The sequence below is a fragment of the Coffea eugenioides genome, chromosome 11 (assembly GCF_003713205.1).
Source record: "Coffea eugenioides isolate CCC68of chromosome 11, Ceug_1.0, whole genome shotgun sequence".
Taxonomy (NCBI): domain Eukaryota; kingdom Viridiplantae; phylum Streptophyta; class Magnoliopsida; order Gentianales; family Rubiaceae; genus Coffea; species Coffea eugenioides.
In genome coordinates, this window is record NC_040045.1 from 43,477,013 (window position 1) to 43,495,556 (window position 18,544).

Sequence of the window (18,544 nt, forward strand, 5' to 3'; positions counted from 1 at the left end):
ACAGCCGACATTCCCTTATTGAATTTCATGTGTACCTACCACAATGCTTGGATTTGCTTTCATTGCGATAAAACTTGAAATTGCAGTCGTTGAATCAAAGGAACTCATCCCAGTAGAAATATCTATTTCTGTTTTTCAGTGTTTATTAGAAAAGAGAGCAGAATCAAAGGTGTAAATAAATGAGCTAACAAGATATGCCAGCATCTTTAAATTTTGAACCCAACACTCAATTGCTGTACGTTCAACATCTTCCCCTAAAATGCAAATCCAAGCAAATGGATAAATAACGAAACAGGAAATACATTAAAAAAAAAAAAGCGCTCCCTTCTTTTATTGTAGGAGAAAAATAGCTTCACAGCCTGACAGACAATGCATAAAGTCAACTTTACTAGTACAATTTCACCATAAGTCAAAAACAGCGGTTTTACAACCCCACTTATTCTTCCCGAACAAGATGTGGACAGAAAATTATTAACCCAATCTCTGTCGTGGTCCCTAAAGCATAGGAAGCTCTATGGATGTATCCCTCTTAAGGGTCACTGGACACTCAATGAGGTATGAACCAGCTGCATCCACACAAAGATAAACATGGTAAAGCTGGATATTGCCTGAGGCATCAGTATTGCATTCAATCACTGGATTGTATCCTGTTCCAGCTTTTATGGCTTCTTTAATGTCATCTAACTTGTAAAACTTCCCATCCGGTTGAATCCCTGCGGCAGGTGGTTCACCCTACCTTGTCAATATTATTAATTTAACCAATGATTTTTAACTGCAATTTATCAACAGCAAATACTGAATGATCTGGCAAATATATATATGCCTACCTGCATTCTTAAGTATTTCAAGAAGATTTACTTTGTCCTTGATATTGAGAGCTGCTTTAAAGTATGCATGCTGATCAAGAACATCTTCTGAACAGGTACCATGTTTTGTCCATTCATGCGACCAGAATTTGGCACTGCTACTTTTCCTCCCACATTTGAAGGTTGGCCAGGTCTTCTCCAATTTAGTTGTTAAATCTGAGACCTAAACACAAAGAACAATGACTCTAGGGAGTTCTATACCTGATGAAAGTTGACACTACTTCATTTTAAGTTATTATTGATTCCTTGGAATCTGTTAATTCATAGCGTAGAGCAGCCAAGTGGTACTGAAGAAGAAATCGTGACTCTGAACCAGGCAAATATATGACAGACATTGCAGCACCAAAAGGTGAAGAAAGACTAAGCTACTGAATTGCATGCTTGTAGGAATGCAAAAAATTATCCAACAACAACTCGATAGTGGAGATAGTAGTGCTGCTATATTGGTTGCTGGAGGGACTATTTATAGCTGAAATGAGAGTATCCAAAAGAAGCCGACGTAGCAAGACGTGTGAAAATATGACTAGCAATTTTTTGTAACCAAGATTACTTGGTCATTTGTTTGGTGGGCAACCTTCAATTAGTTGTAAATACGTCTAATGTAAAGAATTAAATGGCTCGAGACATGCTAATGAACCACTGATACAACGTTGAGTATGCGAGTAATATATCAATTCTTTTTGTTTTATTCAATTATTTGTTCTTAGCCGGAAGAAGTAATCCACCGTTGAAGATCTTCAGAATAGCATATATAAGTAATAAGTTAATTAAGACGATCGAAATGGTAAATCGATGGGATTGTAAACTCTTAGAAATTAGAGGAGACAATTATGTGCTTGATATGGTTATTCTACTTTGCCCATTGCATTTTGTATTTTCTTGGGTATTAACAAAATCTTCCCCACCCAAAAAGAAAAGAAAAAACAAAGGAAATTTTCTAGAATAGGAAGTTTTCTTACAGAATCACTAGCACAAATATATGTGAAATTGACTGGCACAAATATCTACTTCTCACCGAGTCTCCTTCGTTCCAAATTTGCATGTGAAATATAGGATACCGACCAATCTAACTTCCATTTTTTGTACTATTGTTTATGACTGTTCAATCTGTTGATATGTTTGGCTGGTAGTAAAAAAAACATGCCATCTTTGTTCTTTTATTTGGCTATACATATGTCAGATTTGTTTGATCACAATAAATTTGTGGTCCAATAGAAGTTTGTCACCTTCGAAAATCAATAGTCCTCTCATTGTGACAAAGCCAATCAGATTTAAGATTCTTGAAACCGGACCGGTGAAAACTTATCTATCCCAATCATTGAGATGAAACCAGAACTGTAATTTGCAACAGAAAAATGGGGAAAAGAGAAAACCACAATGAATTTAGTTGCATTACAACAGTTAGTGACAGAAATTGACTGATGGATAGCTCTTGTAAGAAAATATTAGTCCCAGATTTGAGTTTCATTCCCACTGATGGATAGCTCTTGCAGATGACTCATTAATATTTTGTAAGGCAGACACCAAGCATGCAGAGGAGCTAAGGAGAATCCTGGAGGCCTATGAAAGGAGCTCGGGACAGGTGATCAACCTTGAGAAGTCTTCTGTCTTCTTCAGCAAAAACATGGAACATAGCAAAAAACTAGAAGTATGCTGCAGATTGGGAAATATCCAAATGGTCAACCAAGGCAAGTACCTGGGTCTTCCAATGGTGATAACAAGAACGAAGGACCAAATCTTTGGTTTCATCAGAGACAATATGAACAAGAATTTGGGAAGCTGGAAGCAGAAGTTATTAAGCCAAGCAGGGAAGGAGGTCTTATTAAAAGCTGTGACTCAAGCAATGCCTACATATGCTATGTCATGCTTCAAATTGCCTCTGAAACTATGCAAGGAACTGAGTGCAATGATGGCAAGGTACTGGTGGGGAGACAATGATGGAAAGGATAAGATGCATTTATGCTCATGGAAGAGAATAACTCAAGCAAAGAACCAGGGAGGACTTGGTTTCAAAGATTTGGTCAACTTCAACAGAGCTTTGCTAGGCAAACAGATATGGAGAATGCTTGTTAATCCAAATCTGCTTGCCTCCAAGGTCCTGAAAGCCAAATACTATCCTACTGGTTCCATTTTCAAGAGCAAGTGTCCTCAGAATGCTTCCTGGATCTGGCAGAGCCTAAGGGGAGCTACGCAGCAGGTGGAGGAAGGCACCTGGAAGAAAATTGGAAATGGCCTTAGCACTGATATTTGGGAGGATAAGTGGATAGTAGGAAACAAAGAGGGAAGACCCTCAACAACTAAACCTCCAGAATGCAAAGTGCAGAAAGTTCAGGACTTAATCACTCATAAGAGATGGAATAGAGTGGTAGTGCTCCGAACGTTCAATGGAAGGGATGCAGAAAAGATCTTAAGCATTCCCATCAGCTTAGCAGGAAAGGAAGATAGCAATTTCTGGATACATTCTCCAACGGGGCAATACACAGTGAACACGGGCTACAAGGTTCTAATGAAAGAAAAGGAAATCCAGGAAAGGAATGGTTATGATGGAGCAGGTACAAGCCGACACAGTTCATCAAAGCAGATGTGGACTTGCCTTTGGAAATTAAACATCAAGCACAAACTGAAGACCTTCATGTGGAAATGCATAAACAATGCTCTCCCAGTCAATGAAGTAATCTTTAGTAGAACGCAAAAAGGAGATCCCATCTGTAAAGTCTGTGGGGAGGGGGTGGAAACTGTGGACCATGCGCTCTTGAACTGCAGACAGGCCAAGCAAGTATGGCAGATAGCTCCAGTGCAATGGGAGGGGGCTAGGGAGAAACAAGGCTGTTTCAAGGACTGGTGGAATGAAATTGCAGGAGCCAGATCTAGACAGGCTGGTGATGAACATCTGGGTCTAACGGTGAATATCTTATGGCAAATATGGAAAAGTAGGAATGAGTGGGAATTCAACAACAACCAAAGGAATGCCTTGAAAACAATTCAGAAAGCTCAAGAGGAGTGGATAGAGTTTTGTGAAGTGTACAAAGACAAAGAGCAGTTGAGCACAGTAGAAACAGCTGCAAACCAGTTTCAAAGAGTAGAAGTAGAGGATGCAGAGGTGGTCCAAGTGAAGATTGCAGCTCTAAGGAACCCGAACAGTAACGAGGTGGGAATAGGGGTGACTGCTATGTCAAAAGGAAATGTGGTGGTGGCGGCTTGGGCAATGCATGAAAGAAGCTACAACTGTCCACAATTGGACGAAGCTGAGGCTATCAAGCTAGCTATGAGTAAGTTAGTAGTCAAAGGCTGGAGGAAAGTCATCATACAGAGCTGCAACAAGCAACTCATTCAGCAAATCTGTTCCGGAAGAGCTTCCAATATCAAACTGTATACTCTAGTTGATGATATTCTAAGCCTGAAAGCTCTGTTTCGTATGTGCTCTTTTTGTGCAATTTCTAAAGTTGATAATCATATTAGCATTAAAGTTGGAGACTATGCATTAGGCATTATTCATGATGAGGAATGGTTCAATCCTCTGTGCTGTTGAGCACTTTTGTAAAGAAATGAGGGGCCTTTGCCCCAAATGTAAAGTTTAGCTGATGATCAATATAGTTCTAATATCGTTTCGAAAAAAAAAAAAAATCCCATCAGGTTGAGTTTGATGACTCCTCATCTCTTCAAAGAGAGATAGCCTCATTACCACAACCATGAATAGTATATGCATGATCATCGTCGACCATGCTTTGTGTATCTTTGAAACTCACGTCCTTGAAAACAGACACAGCATCCTCCAAACTCCCACATTTTGCATACATATCAAGCAGAGCAGTATTTGACCTTAACATATCGATCAAATCCATTTTTCTTAACATATTCGTCTAACCACTTCCCAAGTTTCAGTGCTCCCAGCAATGCACAAGATGAAATAACACCAAGAACCGTCACATCTGCTGGCTTAATTCTTTTAACCTGCAATTCACGAAACGACGACAAAGCCTCATTTGGCTTACAGCTCCTCACGTAACCGATAATCAGCATTGCAAGTCACAACACATGGTTCTACTATACTAACAAAAACACAACGGGCCCAACCAATTTCATTACTTTCACTGTACATATTGATAAGGGCAGGACAAACATACATGTCAGTCTCCAGTCCATACTTCATAGCAAGACAATGCCACTGCATTGATTAGAGAAGGGAAGGTGTAATTATCCAGAACCTGGCCTGAACAGAGCATCTGAACGAAAAGGACTAAACCCCCACGGGCCATGAGGTTGAAAAGAACAATATCCGGGCCTGGAATCTGATCAAACAAGAGTTGGGCATGGTGCATTGAAGCAAGGAAAGGACTTAAAGTACAGAAATTAATGAGCTTTTTTATGAAAAAAAATATCATTTTGGAGATGGGTTTTGATGGAATAAGCTTTAATTTGTTTGAGCTCTCTCAGAGAATTGCATCTGGTTAAAAGATAAAGAGGGTGAGCTTGAGCGACGCCGTCGTTTCTTGGGCTGTCTGTGGTGGAATTTGGTTAAGAAAATGGCTTAATTTCGATGCTAAAGAAGCAACATAAGCTGCCATGCAACGTCGTCGTTTGATTGTAGCCAATGGTGTTGTGAATTTTGAACGCTGAAGAGGGAGGAGGATGGAGGAAGCTTTTAATAAATAATTTTCAAGTCAACCGTAAGCCAAATGGTTTAAATTTTAATGAAAAAGATGAAAATATCCACTTGGTGACGTTAAGGCGTCCCTTTGAACAGTGGAAGAACCACGCCTTTGTATGCACATAGGAAAACTCTTATAAGTGAGAAGCAACAAGGGGGTCCCCTGTTTCTCAATTTCTCGATTTGACTAATTTATCATCTTTATCTTTTAGCGTGACCACGTCTCTATCTAACTAGTTTATGCATAAATTTATTTTTTCTTTTTCATTGTGGATCTTTTCTATATATTACTTCATACACAGTATTTAACAATTATATGTTTCAATATGACTTTTTTCATGTATTCAAAATAATAATAAAAAACCTCAATATTCTTTCTCATTTTTTTGTATTCATCTTTTATGGATTGGTTGGATTTTTGGATGTCTTTTGGAAATAAGATAAAGTTTACATAGGCCTCCATCTACATTGCTATAGATTACCTTTTTTTTTGTTGTCCTAAGTTTAGGAAAAACTTTCATAATCTTTTTATTTCTTTTTTCAAAGTCTATACGTATTTCAAAGTAACCATAATATCGTAAGATAAATGTACAACAGTTAGTGTTTCAAGTATGAATTTTGATATGTTAATTATCTTTCATGACTTAATTGTGTCATAAATTATTTTTGATGACTTAGTTGTGTCATAGTCATTTAAGAGTATATATCATATACTAAAAATTTAAAATACGTTGTTTCTTTTTCTTTTGGCAAAGTTCTAAGGTTATTTTCTTTTTTGTGCTATTATAATGGACAGTTTTAGCTTTGGTCGAAACTATATTATTTGAATTTGAAAAGTTTAGTGGGTAACCGAATAACTTGCTCTGTTTAGAATCGCTCGTCAAGAAGTTAAAGAAACAAGAATTTATGTTCCAGGTATTGGAAGCTCTCTTAAGTTTTCTTTTTTTGCTTATCATTCTATGGAGTGTGATTAGAGTGAGATTAGTCTTTATTAGTAAATTTGAAAATAATCCCAATTTCCTTAATATGACAAACCGAAACCGAAACGATAAAAAGCTTATTCTGTTCCTCTAAATTTCATCCACTCATTGTTTACATCTAAGTTCACTAATTAAGGCAACTGTGCCTTACAAGACATTCCTTACTATATTTCTCACGGAAATGTAAGTACCCAACGCTGAAACAATTATCCCTAAAACTAAAATTAGCATAATTGAGACCAACTCTGGCCCCCATCTCCTGTAGGCTTTCTTGATCTTCAGATAACAAAGGCATGGGAATAACATTGAGACGCTGATGCTCAAAAATGCACCTATAAATCCCATTACGTATCCAAAAAACGGAATGCAAAGTGCCACTACAACCGTGCTGACGACCAAACTTGTTCTAATGAGAAGGCTCATAGTTCTGCTATTTCGGAAACGAAACGCATCTTCAGCTGCTGTTGCAATTGGAGCAATGATTATGGCATACTTGGTAATTGGGTTGACCAGCGTGGTGTAAATTGCAATTTTTGAACTGATTTTTGCAGTAGGAAGATTTAACGTCACTTGGGATGACAGATTATCTCCAAACATCAAGTATCCGAGCACAGCCATCGATCCATAAGTGAGGCCGCTCAAAACAAAACAAACGAGCAAAACCTGCACAAAAGGAACAATTGAAGGATTTGATTAGTAAAAAATTCATATCGTGATGTATGATCTCTTGTCAAGGTTGCTAGAGACCCCTTTAGTTTTTATCCACATCCTTTGAGTATTTTGAAATCCAATGACAAGTATGTATAATATAAATGATAAAGATACATGAAAAAAAAAATTCCATTTGCCATTATTTGCAAAAATAAAAATAAAAAAGAAAAAATCTTTTCTTACATCACAAACATGATTTTCAATATTTTTTTATCTCACATACGTAAAATCACAAAAGGTAGTATAATAATTATTTTAAAGAAAATTTTAAGTAATCTTCTATCCAATCACCTTTCTTTAATGGAAAATAATTATTTACCTTGGGAAATTGACTTCTGTCTTTCATGGAATTGCAGAGTGTGGGAAAAATTGCATGGCCGCAATAACAAAAAGTGAACAAGCTTATTGCTGTTGGCAGTCCACTCCACCTCCAAAGTGATCCTGTCTCGTGAAACCCCACGTCATCAATGGCACCAACCCAAAAAACAGAACCCAGTAGAACAAAGGAAGCCAAAACCCCTCCAACAGAAACATAAGCCAGCAATCCTAAATTCCTTAACCATGTTGTGGGCAAGATTATGAGCGCCGTAAGTAGAACAAAGACCTGTTTTCCTCCAACTTTCTTGCCACCAAGGTGGAAACATGCATCTGGGAATAGTTTATGCAGATTATCACCTTCCAAGATGAGAAATTCAACCGCAACCAGGTACAATTCAAGATACATGAAGGTAGAAATGGTGAGTCTTCCCTTTTTCCCAAAAGCAAGTTCACCAATATCAGGATATGTTCTAACGAGTGGATCAACATCCATGCAACGTTGTAGAAGCAGCCCTGTATAATAACACAGAACTGCTACTAAGAAAAGAATTGTTAAGCTTAGCCAGCCCCCTTCTGAAAGTGCATATGGGATTGATAAGATTCCCACACCTGAGAGGAGCAAAACGAATCTAAGTTAGTTTATAGATTCCCATTTTGTGAAGGATCACAGACGATGAATCATAAATAACTCTTATTATGTAGTACAAATCAATGATACCTGACAAAGCATTCAGCGCATTGAAGCAAGTTCTGAGGAATGTAGTGCCTTTTTGTGGTTGTGGGACCTGGTTTTGGCTCTCCATTGTGTCTACATTGAGGGAATCCATGCCTCTTTTCCCTGGCTAGACAACTGCTCCGGTGTTGCTTCGCATTATGAGGTGAGGCTGGCTATATATGTAAACCATGAAGAGTAGTCAATTCTAATTCGCAAATGCATGTCTTTTCCAAGCTTTTGTTGTGTCCCTTCTTTTCTCAATTCCTCCATGATACTTGGTTCTTGGCCAAAGATAGTGAGGATGAGTAGACTGCCATTTCAGATTTTCTAAGTGTAAGTGGAAATATAGTAAAAAGTCAGATAAAATGTATGATTCTTTACCAAAATAGTTGCTTTATGACCTCGCCCTGCGGAACAAAAAAAAATTTTTTTTTTAAGACAAAAGCTCGTGTTTTTTCCCATTTTCCATGACAATATGCAAGTACACATGCACATCCACTGACCCACAGAAGATGAGTTTTCTTCGATTTACAGATTAAACTAGTTTGAATGCGTTTACGCAAAGATAAAACTGATCGAGTGTGTCGCAATTAATTTTGCGCTCAATATATATGGGAATATTCGTTTGGATGGTAGCTTATCATCTGCCTTTACAACTGAATTTCACGGGAAAACTATGATTTCATGGTAGATTTCCACCGTATGGTGCCCATATTGAAACAAATATATATAAAACCTGTAGATGCAAATAATTAATGCTGCCACCAATAAAGGCAAAAAAGCTTGCACTCTAACCTTTTCCCCATTCTTCTTATCAACAAGAAGTGATCCATCTTTTCTTAATATTGTCCATCATGAATTTGTTTAGTAACAGCTACATCCAGTTATATGACACTCTCCAATGTCGTCATACCATTGTCAGTTGATCAAGCCACTTCACTCTTTAATTAAAGTAGTTGCATACTAAAGTTAGTGATGAAGAAATTTCAAAATAAAAAAAGTTGATGATGAAGAAAAAGTACGAGAACTCAAAAATAATTATGTATTTTTAGACATTCAATATTCATGGGACGCAGATAAATAGATAGGATGGATCTCGCTGATCGAGGAGGAGTATGTCTAATGGCTAAAGTTAAAATTTCAAGAATTGTAAGTTTTGTATTCAAATTCCTTTTCCCTTATTATAAAAAAAAGGAAAAAAAAAAATATATATATATATATGATGGACCTCATTGACAATATTTCATGCACTACGTAGACTTCATCGATTGATATATTTATGGATCTATTTATTCAAACTATCTTTCAGATGTTAAGGATGAGTTTGCGAAAGACAACCCGGTCATTTCTCTATATAGCTAGCATATCATTATTGAGACAAGCCAAAATGAATATTAGCTTACCTCTCTATTACTTTAGTCAATTGCTTTGACTTTGATCTTGATCGTAGTTCTATCCATTCTGGATCAGATTGATTATCTTAATGTGCAGTGAGGGTCCCAAAAAGCCTTCAAAAACGTGTGCTTGCTGCTAAATCTTTTGATCCTACAGGGTTTTAAAAGTAAAGATGGTGCAATAATTTCCTAAGACATGTAGAAATCTGCATCTTTTGACTCACCAAGCCATGCACGACTCTTCATTCGGGATATATTTAGAATCAGTAATTGTGGGGGTTTGCTTTATTTTGATTTTGATGGAGAACGTATGGATTTAATCATTCATTTCCTTTTTCTTTTAGATGAGAAATGAACCTTGAAGTCATGAACCTAGCCCAAATGTCAATTTTTTTTTCCTTTCTTTTGTAAATATCAATTCGTCATTGTCTCCGCAAAGTGAATCTATAAAGATTTGTTCAGTCAACTTCACTTTAGGATATTCCTCACATCCAATTTCTTTTCCTATTCTTGATGACAAAATGAGGGGATTCTTTTTTCTTTTAGCATTCAAGGGGGCGAATTCTTTTTTGTTATTTTATTAAACAAGGCAGAAATTGAGGGGATTCAAATCCCTATGTCCAGATCCAATAAAAACACTCTGATTCTGCCAAATTGGCTAGCCTTGCCTCTTACATGCATCTCTAATATCCTGCGTGTTTTCCTTTATCAGATGCCCCTAAACTTTTTATGTTGTAGGCAAGAATTAGTCGAGTTAGTGAGAATTGGACTTCCCTCATTATACTCCAAATAAAATGAGATTCTCAATCCTTACCAATCATTTTCACCTCATGTGATAAGGCAACAAATCTTGCAAGTGTTGGAACCGGATAATTACTCCTAATATGGTAGATATGATTCAACATAAAGTTAAGGTCACAGGAGTTTTTTCGACGATATTAACTCCATCCATGGTGATGATAAAAATAAGCAAGAAAGCCGTTGTGGTAGACATGCAATGTTGGAGGCATTGGTGTAAATGGAAAGGACTCTAGTGGTGCCGTGCGTCATAAAGTTGAAGCACTGCGGAGTCTTCAACTTTTTGAATATTGGGCATCTTTTTCAAGACTGTAGAGACAGCATGAAGCATTATGCATGGATCAATTCGTATTGGTTTCAGGGTAAGTATGAGCTTTTGGCTCGTCTGATCTCATAAAGAGAATGGTACTTGCACCTGAAAATGAGTTTTTAATGATCTATGACGAGGAGCTCTTTATAGTAAAGAATTTGATACTGAAGAAAAGGTCGATATGATTGGTAAGTATTTGGATCTTAACAATATGCAAACACACATGTACAAACTCTATCCACCTCTGTTACGAAAAGGTTAACCTATTCATACAAGACCCAAAAATTCCATAACAAACGCTCCTCCTTAGAGGCCGACGGGGACGTTTTTAATGATCTATGACGAGGAGCTCTTTATAGTAAAGAATTTGATACTGAAGAAAAGGTCGATATGATTGGTAAGTATTTGGATCTTAACAATATGCAAACACACACGTACAAACTCTATCCACCTCTGTTACGAAAAGGTTAACCTATTCATACAAGACCCAAAAATTCCATAACAAACGCTCCTCCTTAGAGGCCGACGGGGACGTTTTTAATGATCTATGACGAGGAGCTCTTTATAGTAAAGAATTTGATACTGAAGAAAAGGTCGATATGATTGGTAAGTATTTGGATCTTAACAATATGCAAACACACACGTACAAACTCTATCCACCTCTGTTACGAAAAGGTTAACCTATCCATACAAGACCCAAAAATTCCATAACAAACGCTCCTCCTTAGAGGCCGACGGGGACGTTTTTAATGATCTATGACGAGGAGCTCTTTATAGTAAAGAATTTGATACTGAAGAAAAGGTCGATATGATTGGTAAGTATTTGGATCTTAACAATATGCAAACACACACGTACAAACTCTATCCACCTCTGTTACGAAAAGGTTAACCTATCCATACAAGACCCAAAAATTCCATAACAAACGCTCCTCCTTAGAGGCCGACGTCCCCGACGGCCTGGTAATTTTGGGACTCCCCCTTCATCGAGGCAGAGCCTCTGCGAGATTCGAACCTGGGACGTTGGGTTCGTTACCTGGCTCGGATACCATTGTTACGAAAAGGTTAACCTATCCATACAAGACTCAGAAATTCCATAACAACCTCTCAGTTTTTGTATAAAAATCCACCTACAAAACACGATTCACAATATTTTGAAGCAATAGATATGATATAAATATGAGAATTTCTAAAATCAAGGAGGTGGGTTATTCATTAATTTTTTTCTATCCGTAAGTTAAATCATATGTCAATTAGTACAGGAGTTTTCTTTGTATAATTAAGAACTAAAGAAGGTTTTATAGGAAGAAATCAATAAGAAAGTAGCAAGAAACAATTGTGAAAGAGGACATGCTAGACGTACTTTATCATATGATCAAGGACTCTCTTGTGCTGCTTGGCCTCGTGCAGGATAATACTTTGTACAGATATATGTCATAAATTTACAAAGATTAGATCATGCGATTGCACACATGCTACTAGTGTTTGATCGTTTCACTGTGCATGTATTTACGTCATAATTTCAAAAGTTTTTCCCGAAAAGCTAAGAGGCCATACCAAATCAGATTTATCAATTCCAGTTGACATGTTATTCTTCTAACCGAAAGGGTTTCCAAGAATAGCAATTAAACTTCAATCATATCGTCTAGTCCAGTTTTATCACTAAACAAAGGCTATCTGCTTGCTGGAGCTGGCTAAATTGACCAGACCTGAACACTTTCCCTAACAAAAGTTTTAGGATCAAGTTTCGCTGCAAATGGTTCCTTTTTGATAGGCCGTGATCTATAATAAACATTGCAAACCTCCATGAGACCTTGATATATAGGCTATCATTCACAGCCATTACGAACCCTTGCTGAGGTCTTAAAGAAACCCACCTGCCTAAACTTTTTCCCACCTGTAAAAGACAGAGAAAAAGAAAAGTATTTGCTTGAATAGGAAATCTAATTTCGAGCCAAAAGTCATAGAGAAATGAAAATCTAACTCCCTACTGCCCTACGCGTAATAAGTGCAAGACTCGAAACTCCTGACCATAATTACGTTTAAGATACAACCGGATTAGGTTCATTGTGGGTCACTTATGTTATACTTGGTACCGGGTTCAGCTCTTCTGCAATGGATTCTCTCCCACTCTCTATTTCTCACAGTGCATATCTAGATGCACGTGACGCTTATATTCATTTATTAAAAAGAGACATGATCATTTTAAATTTAACTAATCTCAATCGTTATGAGTAAATGAAAACACGTATTATGCATTCAATTGTGCGTTACGTGAAATGGAGAGAAAATCTATCGGAGAGAAATCAGGTTCAGTTGGTACCCTGTTGAAAAATAACAAAAAGAGGGAACTAGTTTTATGCTGTGGCAACAAAAAAAAAAAAAAAAGGGTTTTATGCTGCGGTTTCTAGAAAAGCTCCATTAAAACCACCCACTCGAAAAAAAAAACTGTGCGTAGGTATGGGCTTTTCCTGAGCACCCCAGCCCAATAGTGTATCAAGGGCCAAAAATATCTTTCATCTCTTCACAGGTTTCTCATACTCTTACCGATTTAGGCCTAGTACATACTTTTCGATGAATTGTGCAATCCAAATGTCCAACAACAAGGGCCTCCTTCGGCCCAATTTTGTCGTTCCTTAATGTAGAATCCTTCCCACTATCATGGACAAGAAATTCAACAAGTCGGAGTTTCCTTGAGTACGAAAGTCAAACCCGACTTCAGCAGCCTGACGAGACGAGACAGGACCGGATTTCTCACAATTACCACAATACCCCAAGTCAGCAGGAGAAAACCTCCGACATTTAAATTAATCATTGATTATTCCACCCCCAATACCTTGATTGAAAAAACAAACAAAAAAGAGAGGAAAAGAAAAACAAGGCAAAGCAGAGATAGAGAGGGCAGAATTTTCATTACCAGCCCTCTCAATATCCCTGACAAAAAAAGGAGAAAAACAAATATAAAATCTGAAAAGGGAGGGAAAAAAGTTTTATATTTTGCTTTCTCTTGGATTTGTGAACCATATGCTTATGATTTTTTCAGTGTCAAAGTTTGTTAGTTCATAATCATATGGTTCACAAATCCCATTTCTTTGATGCGCCGATCCAATGTCCGTTCTGTAAATTGTGGGAATAATCAAAGAGAAGCCGATAAGATGGATCCGATGAAGCTCCAATTCCGCTCCAACAATCGACCCGGATATAGAAACCACCCATTCAAGCAACACAATGGAAAATCAAGCCTAGTGTTGTATACTACAATTGCGTTTGTATTTGTGTTCCTCTGTTATTTTTTAGTTTTTCCAAATAGAAGTGATAGTGCAAATCATTACTATGGGCACAAGAAATTTGGGATTGTGATTGATGGGGGTAGTACAGGTACGAGAATTCATGTGTTTAAGTACGAGGTTGAAAAAGATGGGATTTTAAGATATGATTTTGGGAAAAATGGGTTGGCCTCGATGAAAGTAAATCCAGGGTTGTCTGCTTTTGCGGAGGAGCCGGAGAGGGCTGCTTCTGCGGTGGCGGAGCTGGTGGAGTTTGGGAGGAAAAGGGTACCTCGGGAATATTGGAGGGAGACTGAAATTAGGCTAATGGCAACTGCTGGTATGAGGATGTTGGAGAAAGGAGTTCAAGATAGGATTTTGGAGGCTTGCCGAACCGTGTTGAGGGGCTCGGGTTTCAGGTTTTACGATGATTGGGCTTCCGTTATTTCCGGTATGATGCCATTTGGCTTGTGGATTTCTTTTAATTTTGGTTATCTGATCTACATTTTGAAGCATGTTTTGTATAATCAATGGTAAGAGTGTTGGAAATTCTAGTGTTTTGCTCCAGTTAGCATGCTAGTGACGTATCTGGACATTGAGAATGTGAACTTTTGCAACCCTGTCTGAGTGGATATAACTTCTTTGTTAGGTGTTTGTTATTGCTTATCTTTTTGGTTTATTCAACTTCAAGTGACAATGTGCTTGCTAAGGAGTCAAAATTTGAACTTTAAGTAAGTAAGGCCAGATTATAGGTAGATTCAGATTTTTGAATTCTGGGTAAAATGTACTTGGATGTTGGTCTCATGCTAACTGCTGCATTTCCTATCTAATAGCTTGGCGATGCTGTATGGGCTTTTATTTAGTCATATTAATTCTTATAAACTGGTTTTGTTAGCATTTGATTCTTGTTATATTTTGAAAGTCTAAAGTTGGATGATCCATTGTTTAGGTTCTGATGAAGGTGTATATGCCTGGGTCGTTGCTAATTATGCCCTTGGCACTCTAGGAGGTGATCCTAAGCAAACAACTGGTATTATTGAACTTGGAGGTGCTTCAGCTCAGGTTGTGAATTTATTTTCAATTGTTAGGTTCTTCTATAGTTAAGACATGCTCATATTCACTGACTTATGTGGAACTCATGTCTGAATTTTTTCTAGTTAGTTGAGTATTTCTTCTACTCATAGGTGAAGCTTTTAGTGTAATGAATGGTGACTTCTTATACATTTGCAATGCCAACTGAAAGTGCAAACTAAATATTGTTATTTTCGTTCTAAATATTATCACTGAACTTATCATTGTCTCTGTGTTAGACTTTAGATTAGCTTCAGCATTTCTTGTGCCCTACAGGAAATTATAAGGTCTTAAAAGTAATTATTAATCAGACTTGGTATGTGATTTCAGGTTACCTTTGTATCGGACGAATCTTTGCCCCCTGAGTACTCTAGAAAGGTTAAATATGGCAATTTCACTTATATCTTGTACAGTCACAGTTTGCTCCAATATGGCCAGGTAATCCACTTTTTTTTTTTTTTTATATATATCTTGTCTTACTTGTTGGCTCGCTGGCATTTGTTCTGAACCTTAGAACACTGTGCTTCACATTTTTCCATCTTTCCTCATCTGGAGATGGCAGAAACATTTGATCGTTGGAAGCTTATTAATAATCCTTTAGTTTGTAGATCAGCTACTTATTTCTTTGTGCCCTTTCGCAGAATGTAGCTTTTGAGTTATTGCGGGAATCTCTCATCATGAGAAGCGAAGAATTGGGTAGGTCGCATTGTTCTTTCATCATTGTGTATATGATTGATTGCTGGAAATATTAGAGTGTACTTGATAATGTGAAGATTTAGCTTAGTAAACTTGCTCGTTCTGTGTCCCATTCTGTGTTTCTGCCCTCTGTACAGATTAAGATTTTCGTCCTCTTTCCCTAGAATTTGATAAGCTTTGTATCCATCTTGATCTCAACACTTTGACAGGATGTCTAACTTTAAGGTGAATGTTGAAAATGGGATGTGGTGGCTTATGGAGACTTTTTCTTTTCTTTTCTTTTTTTAATGCAACTGCAGATACCCTTCAAAATGGAAAGTTAATGGATCCTTGTATTCCTAGAGGATATACACATGATACTGGATCAGGGAAATTCTCCCCTGGTTCATTGGCTGAAAAGAGTGGATATCTATCTGCTCTCCAGCCCGGTGGTAACTTCTCAGAGTGCAGGTCTGCCTCTCTGATGTTACTGCAGAAAGACAAAGGTATGTTCGCATTCTTTTTCTATGAGAAGGTTGGCATATGGGGACAACTCTTCCAACATTTTTTGAAGCAAGTAATTGATGAAGTTCCTCTTCCTATAAAATGCAGAGAAATGCTCCTATATAAACTGTTATGTAGGATCAACATTTATCCCTAAGCTCCAAGGAAAGTTTTTGGCCACAGAAAATTTTTTCCACACTTCTAAGGTTGTACGTTTATTTGTCTTTTTCTTTAGTGATTTATCACCATTTCATTGCATCACAGATGAGAAGAAAAGTAAACATTTTTCTTGTTTGCTATATGTAGTAGAAAAGAAAAAGTTAACATTTTCACTTTTTTTTTCAATAGTTCTTTGGTTTGGGTCAACAAGCATTTCTTTCTGATCTCGTTGTTGCTGGAGAAAGATTCTGTGAGGATGATTGGTCAAAATTGAAGATGAAGTACTACTCGCTGGATGATGATGATTTACTTCGGTATTGTTTTTCTTCGGCATATATTGTTGCCCTACTTCACGATAGCCTCGGAATTGCTCTGGATGATGAAAGGTAAGTTGACCAAGTGATTGCTTCTCAGTTCTATGTTTCGACCACATCACATCTGCTTTTTTGTGATATAATACAGTTGTAACTTCAGTATGTTTGGGATAGTGTCTGACCCAAAAGCATTTTGCCCATCAAAACAACAATCACTTTCTTCTCCTTCATGCACACTTTTATAACAGAAAAAGATTGCCCCAGTAAAAGAATGCAAATAAGGAATTTAAGAAAAGGTAGCATTAGGAAATGAAGACAGAAAGAAGCTTCGCTCCATTGGTGTGCAAATTTTTGCTATTTGTCATTGATTGGCTGCACTTGAGCAGGATTGTATATGCAAATCAAGTGGAGAACATTCCCCTTGATTGGGCATTGGGTGCTTTCATCTTGCAGAGCAGAACATCCACGGACTATGAGCATTCTCCCTCAGTTGCCTCTGTGATTGCTGGCGACTCTTTCACCTTGTTAATCGTGTTTGGTGTCCTGGTGGTGTTGATATTCACGGTGTGGTACTTTTCAAAGTGTGGAAAACCACAGTTGAAGACGATATATGATCTGGAGAAGGGGAAGTATATAGTTACTCGTGTCAGTAGATACTCATAGATTGTTTTATAGGACAGGAAGAATGTTAGACCACCAGATATTACACAGTTGAGTTTGAGGGCTGGGGGAGACGACTGTGTGTGGAAGGTCAGTATTGCTGGAGTTTTGATGGGAGATCCAAGATAATTCTGGGGTGGAGTAGGGGAGGCTCCCCATTCGTGTAAAAAGCTCTTCTTCTTTTTTTTTTTATCTGTTTATTGATGCCATCATTAAGGGTCATTCATGAATTTTTAGTCAGGCTTAGGACAAGAGTTACGCTGGGATTTAGCTTAAAAAGGACAAGCAGGTACGTTGTACCATTATATAGTGCATTGTTAACTGCTACTTTGTACTTCTACATTATTGATATACAAACAAACTACTGTGGATTTTTGCATTGTGCTTTATGTTGGGAGTTTTCCATTTGAAGTTTTGTCATTGTCAAATGTCGACGACTCAATATGGAGGGTCTCTTTTCCTCGAATTTTCTTGTTGAGAATTCTTTCCACTCTCCAAGACACCCTCTCTCGTAGGAAAAGACGAGAGGTTGGAAAGCTGTAATATATTGCAAATCATGAAGAAGTTTACCCGCAAGACTTTCAAGAACGGAGCTTCGTTTACAAACATTTTAGTATATTTCTTCTAACAATTGAAAGTTGTAGACAAAATCAACACAGCAACGGGGGATGGGCAAAATCCACAAATTTCAGCCCCCACCATTGTTTTCCCATCCTTTTTTCAACTCCAGTAATGACTTTTGGTGAATTAATTAAACCTAATTCCAGATTAACCTCCAAAAGCTGGCAACTCTTGAAGGCAATCCAAGGACTTAACTACCCAATTCAAATCCCTTCCAGAACCGACGGGGGACTACTAAACTAGGACCGTAGAGCACCCAATATTCCAGAAATTCAATTCACTAGAATTGTTTTCCCATCCTCGAGCCACTAAAATTCAATTCAACCTTTCGAGACATCATGAAGTCACCCCTTACCGAACCAAACCCAAATACTAAATGCGATCCCTCTCATATTGGTTTCGGCGCCTAATCAAATCGATTAGTATTACGTGTACAAGTGAACGTAAGCACCTCCACAATTTCGAGTCATATGTAGTCTAAAAGAAAAAAAAAACTTTGGAAAAGTGATTTGTGTCCATAGCCCCCCTAGATTAGAT

General features: G+C 37.6%; 3 protein-coding genes across 3 annotated transcripts; 1 reads left to right on the forward strand and 2 right to left on the reverse strand.

Annotated features, from left to right (window-relative positions):
* Positions 1-373: 373 nt before the first annotated feature.
* Positions 374-2,499, reverse strand: LOC113752651 (ribonuclease 1-like). Its single transcript, XM_027296742.1, has 3 exons — positions 2,458-2,499; positions 828-1,029; positions 374-713 (listed from the first exon to the last, which is right to left on the reverse strand). The coding sequence occupies exons 1-3, from the start codon at positions 2,497-2,499 to the stop codon at positions 496-498; spliced, it is 462 nt and encodes a 153-aa protein (XP_027152543.1). The 3' UTR covers positions 374-495.
* A 4,076-nt stretch (positions 2,500-6,575) lies between these two features.
* Positions 6,576-8,425, reverse strand: LOC113753855 (amino acid transporter AVT1I-like). The gene is made up of 3 exons (XM_027298120.1): positions 8,242-8,425; positions 7,525-8,132; positions 6,576-7,157 (listed from the first exon to the last, which is right to left on the reverse strand). The coding sequence occupies exons 1-3, from the start codon at positions 8,348-8,350 to the stop codon at positions 6,642-6,644; spliced, it is 1,233 nt and encodes a 410-aa protein (XP_027153921.1). The 5' UTR covers positions 8,351-8,425; the 3' UTR covers positions 6,576-6,641.
* Positions 8,426-13,578: 5,153 nt separating this feature from the next.
* Positions 13,579-17,765, forward strand: LOC113753580 (probable apyrase 6). The gene is made up of 8 exons (XM_027297767.1): positions 13,579-14,454; positions 14,953-15,065; positions 15,405-15,512; positions 15,716-15,770; positions 16,070-16,255; positions 16,362-16,459; positions 16,602-16,798; positions 17,113-17,765. Exons 1-8 carry the CDS (start codon positions 13,833-13,835, stop codon positions 17,387-17,389), a joined length of 1,656 nt encoding a protein of 551 aa, XP_027153568.1. The 5' UTR covers positions 13,579-13,832; the 3' UTR covers positions 17,390-17,765.
* Positions 17,766-18,544: the final 779 nt, after the last annotated feature.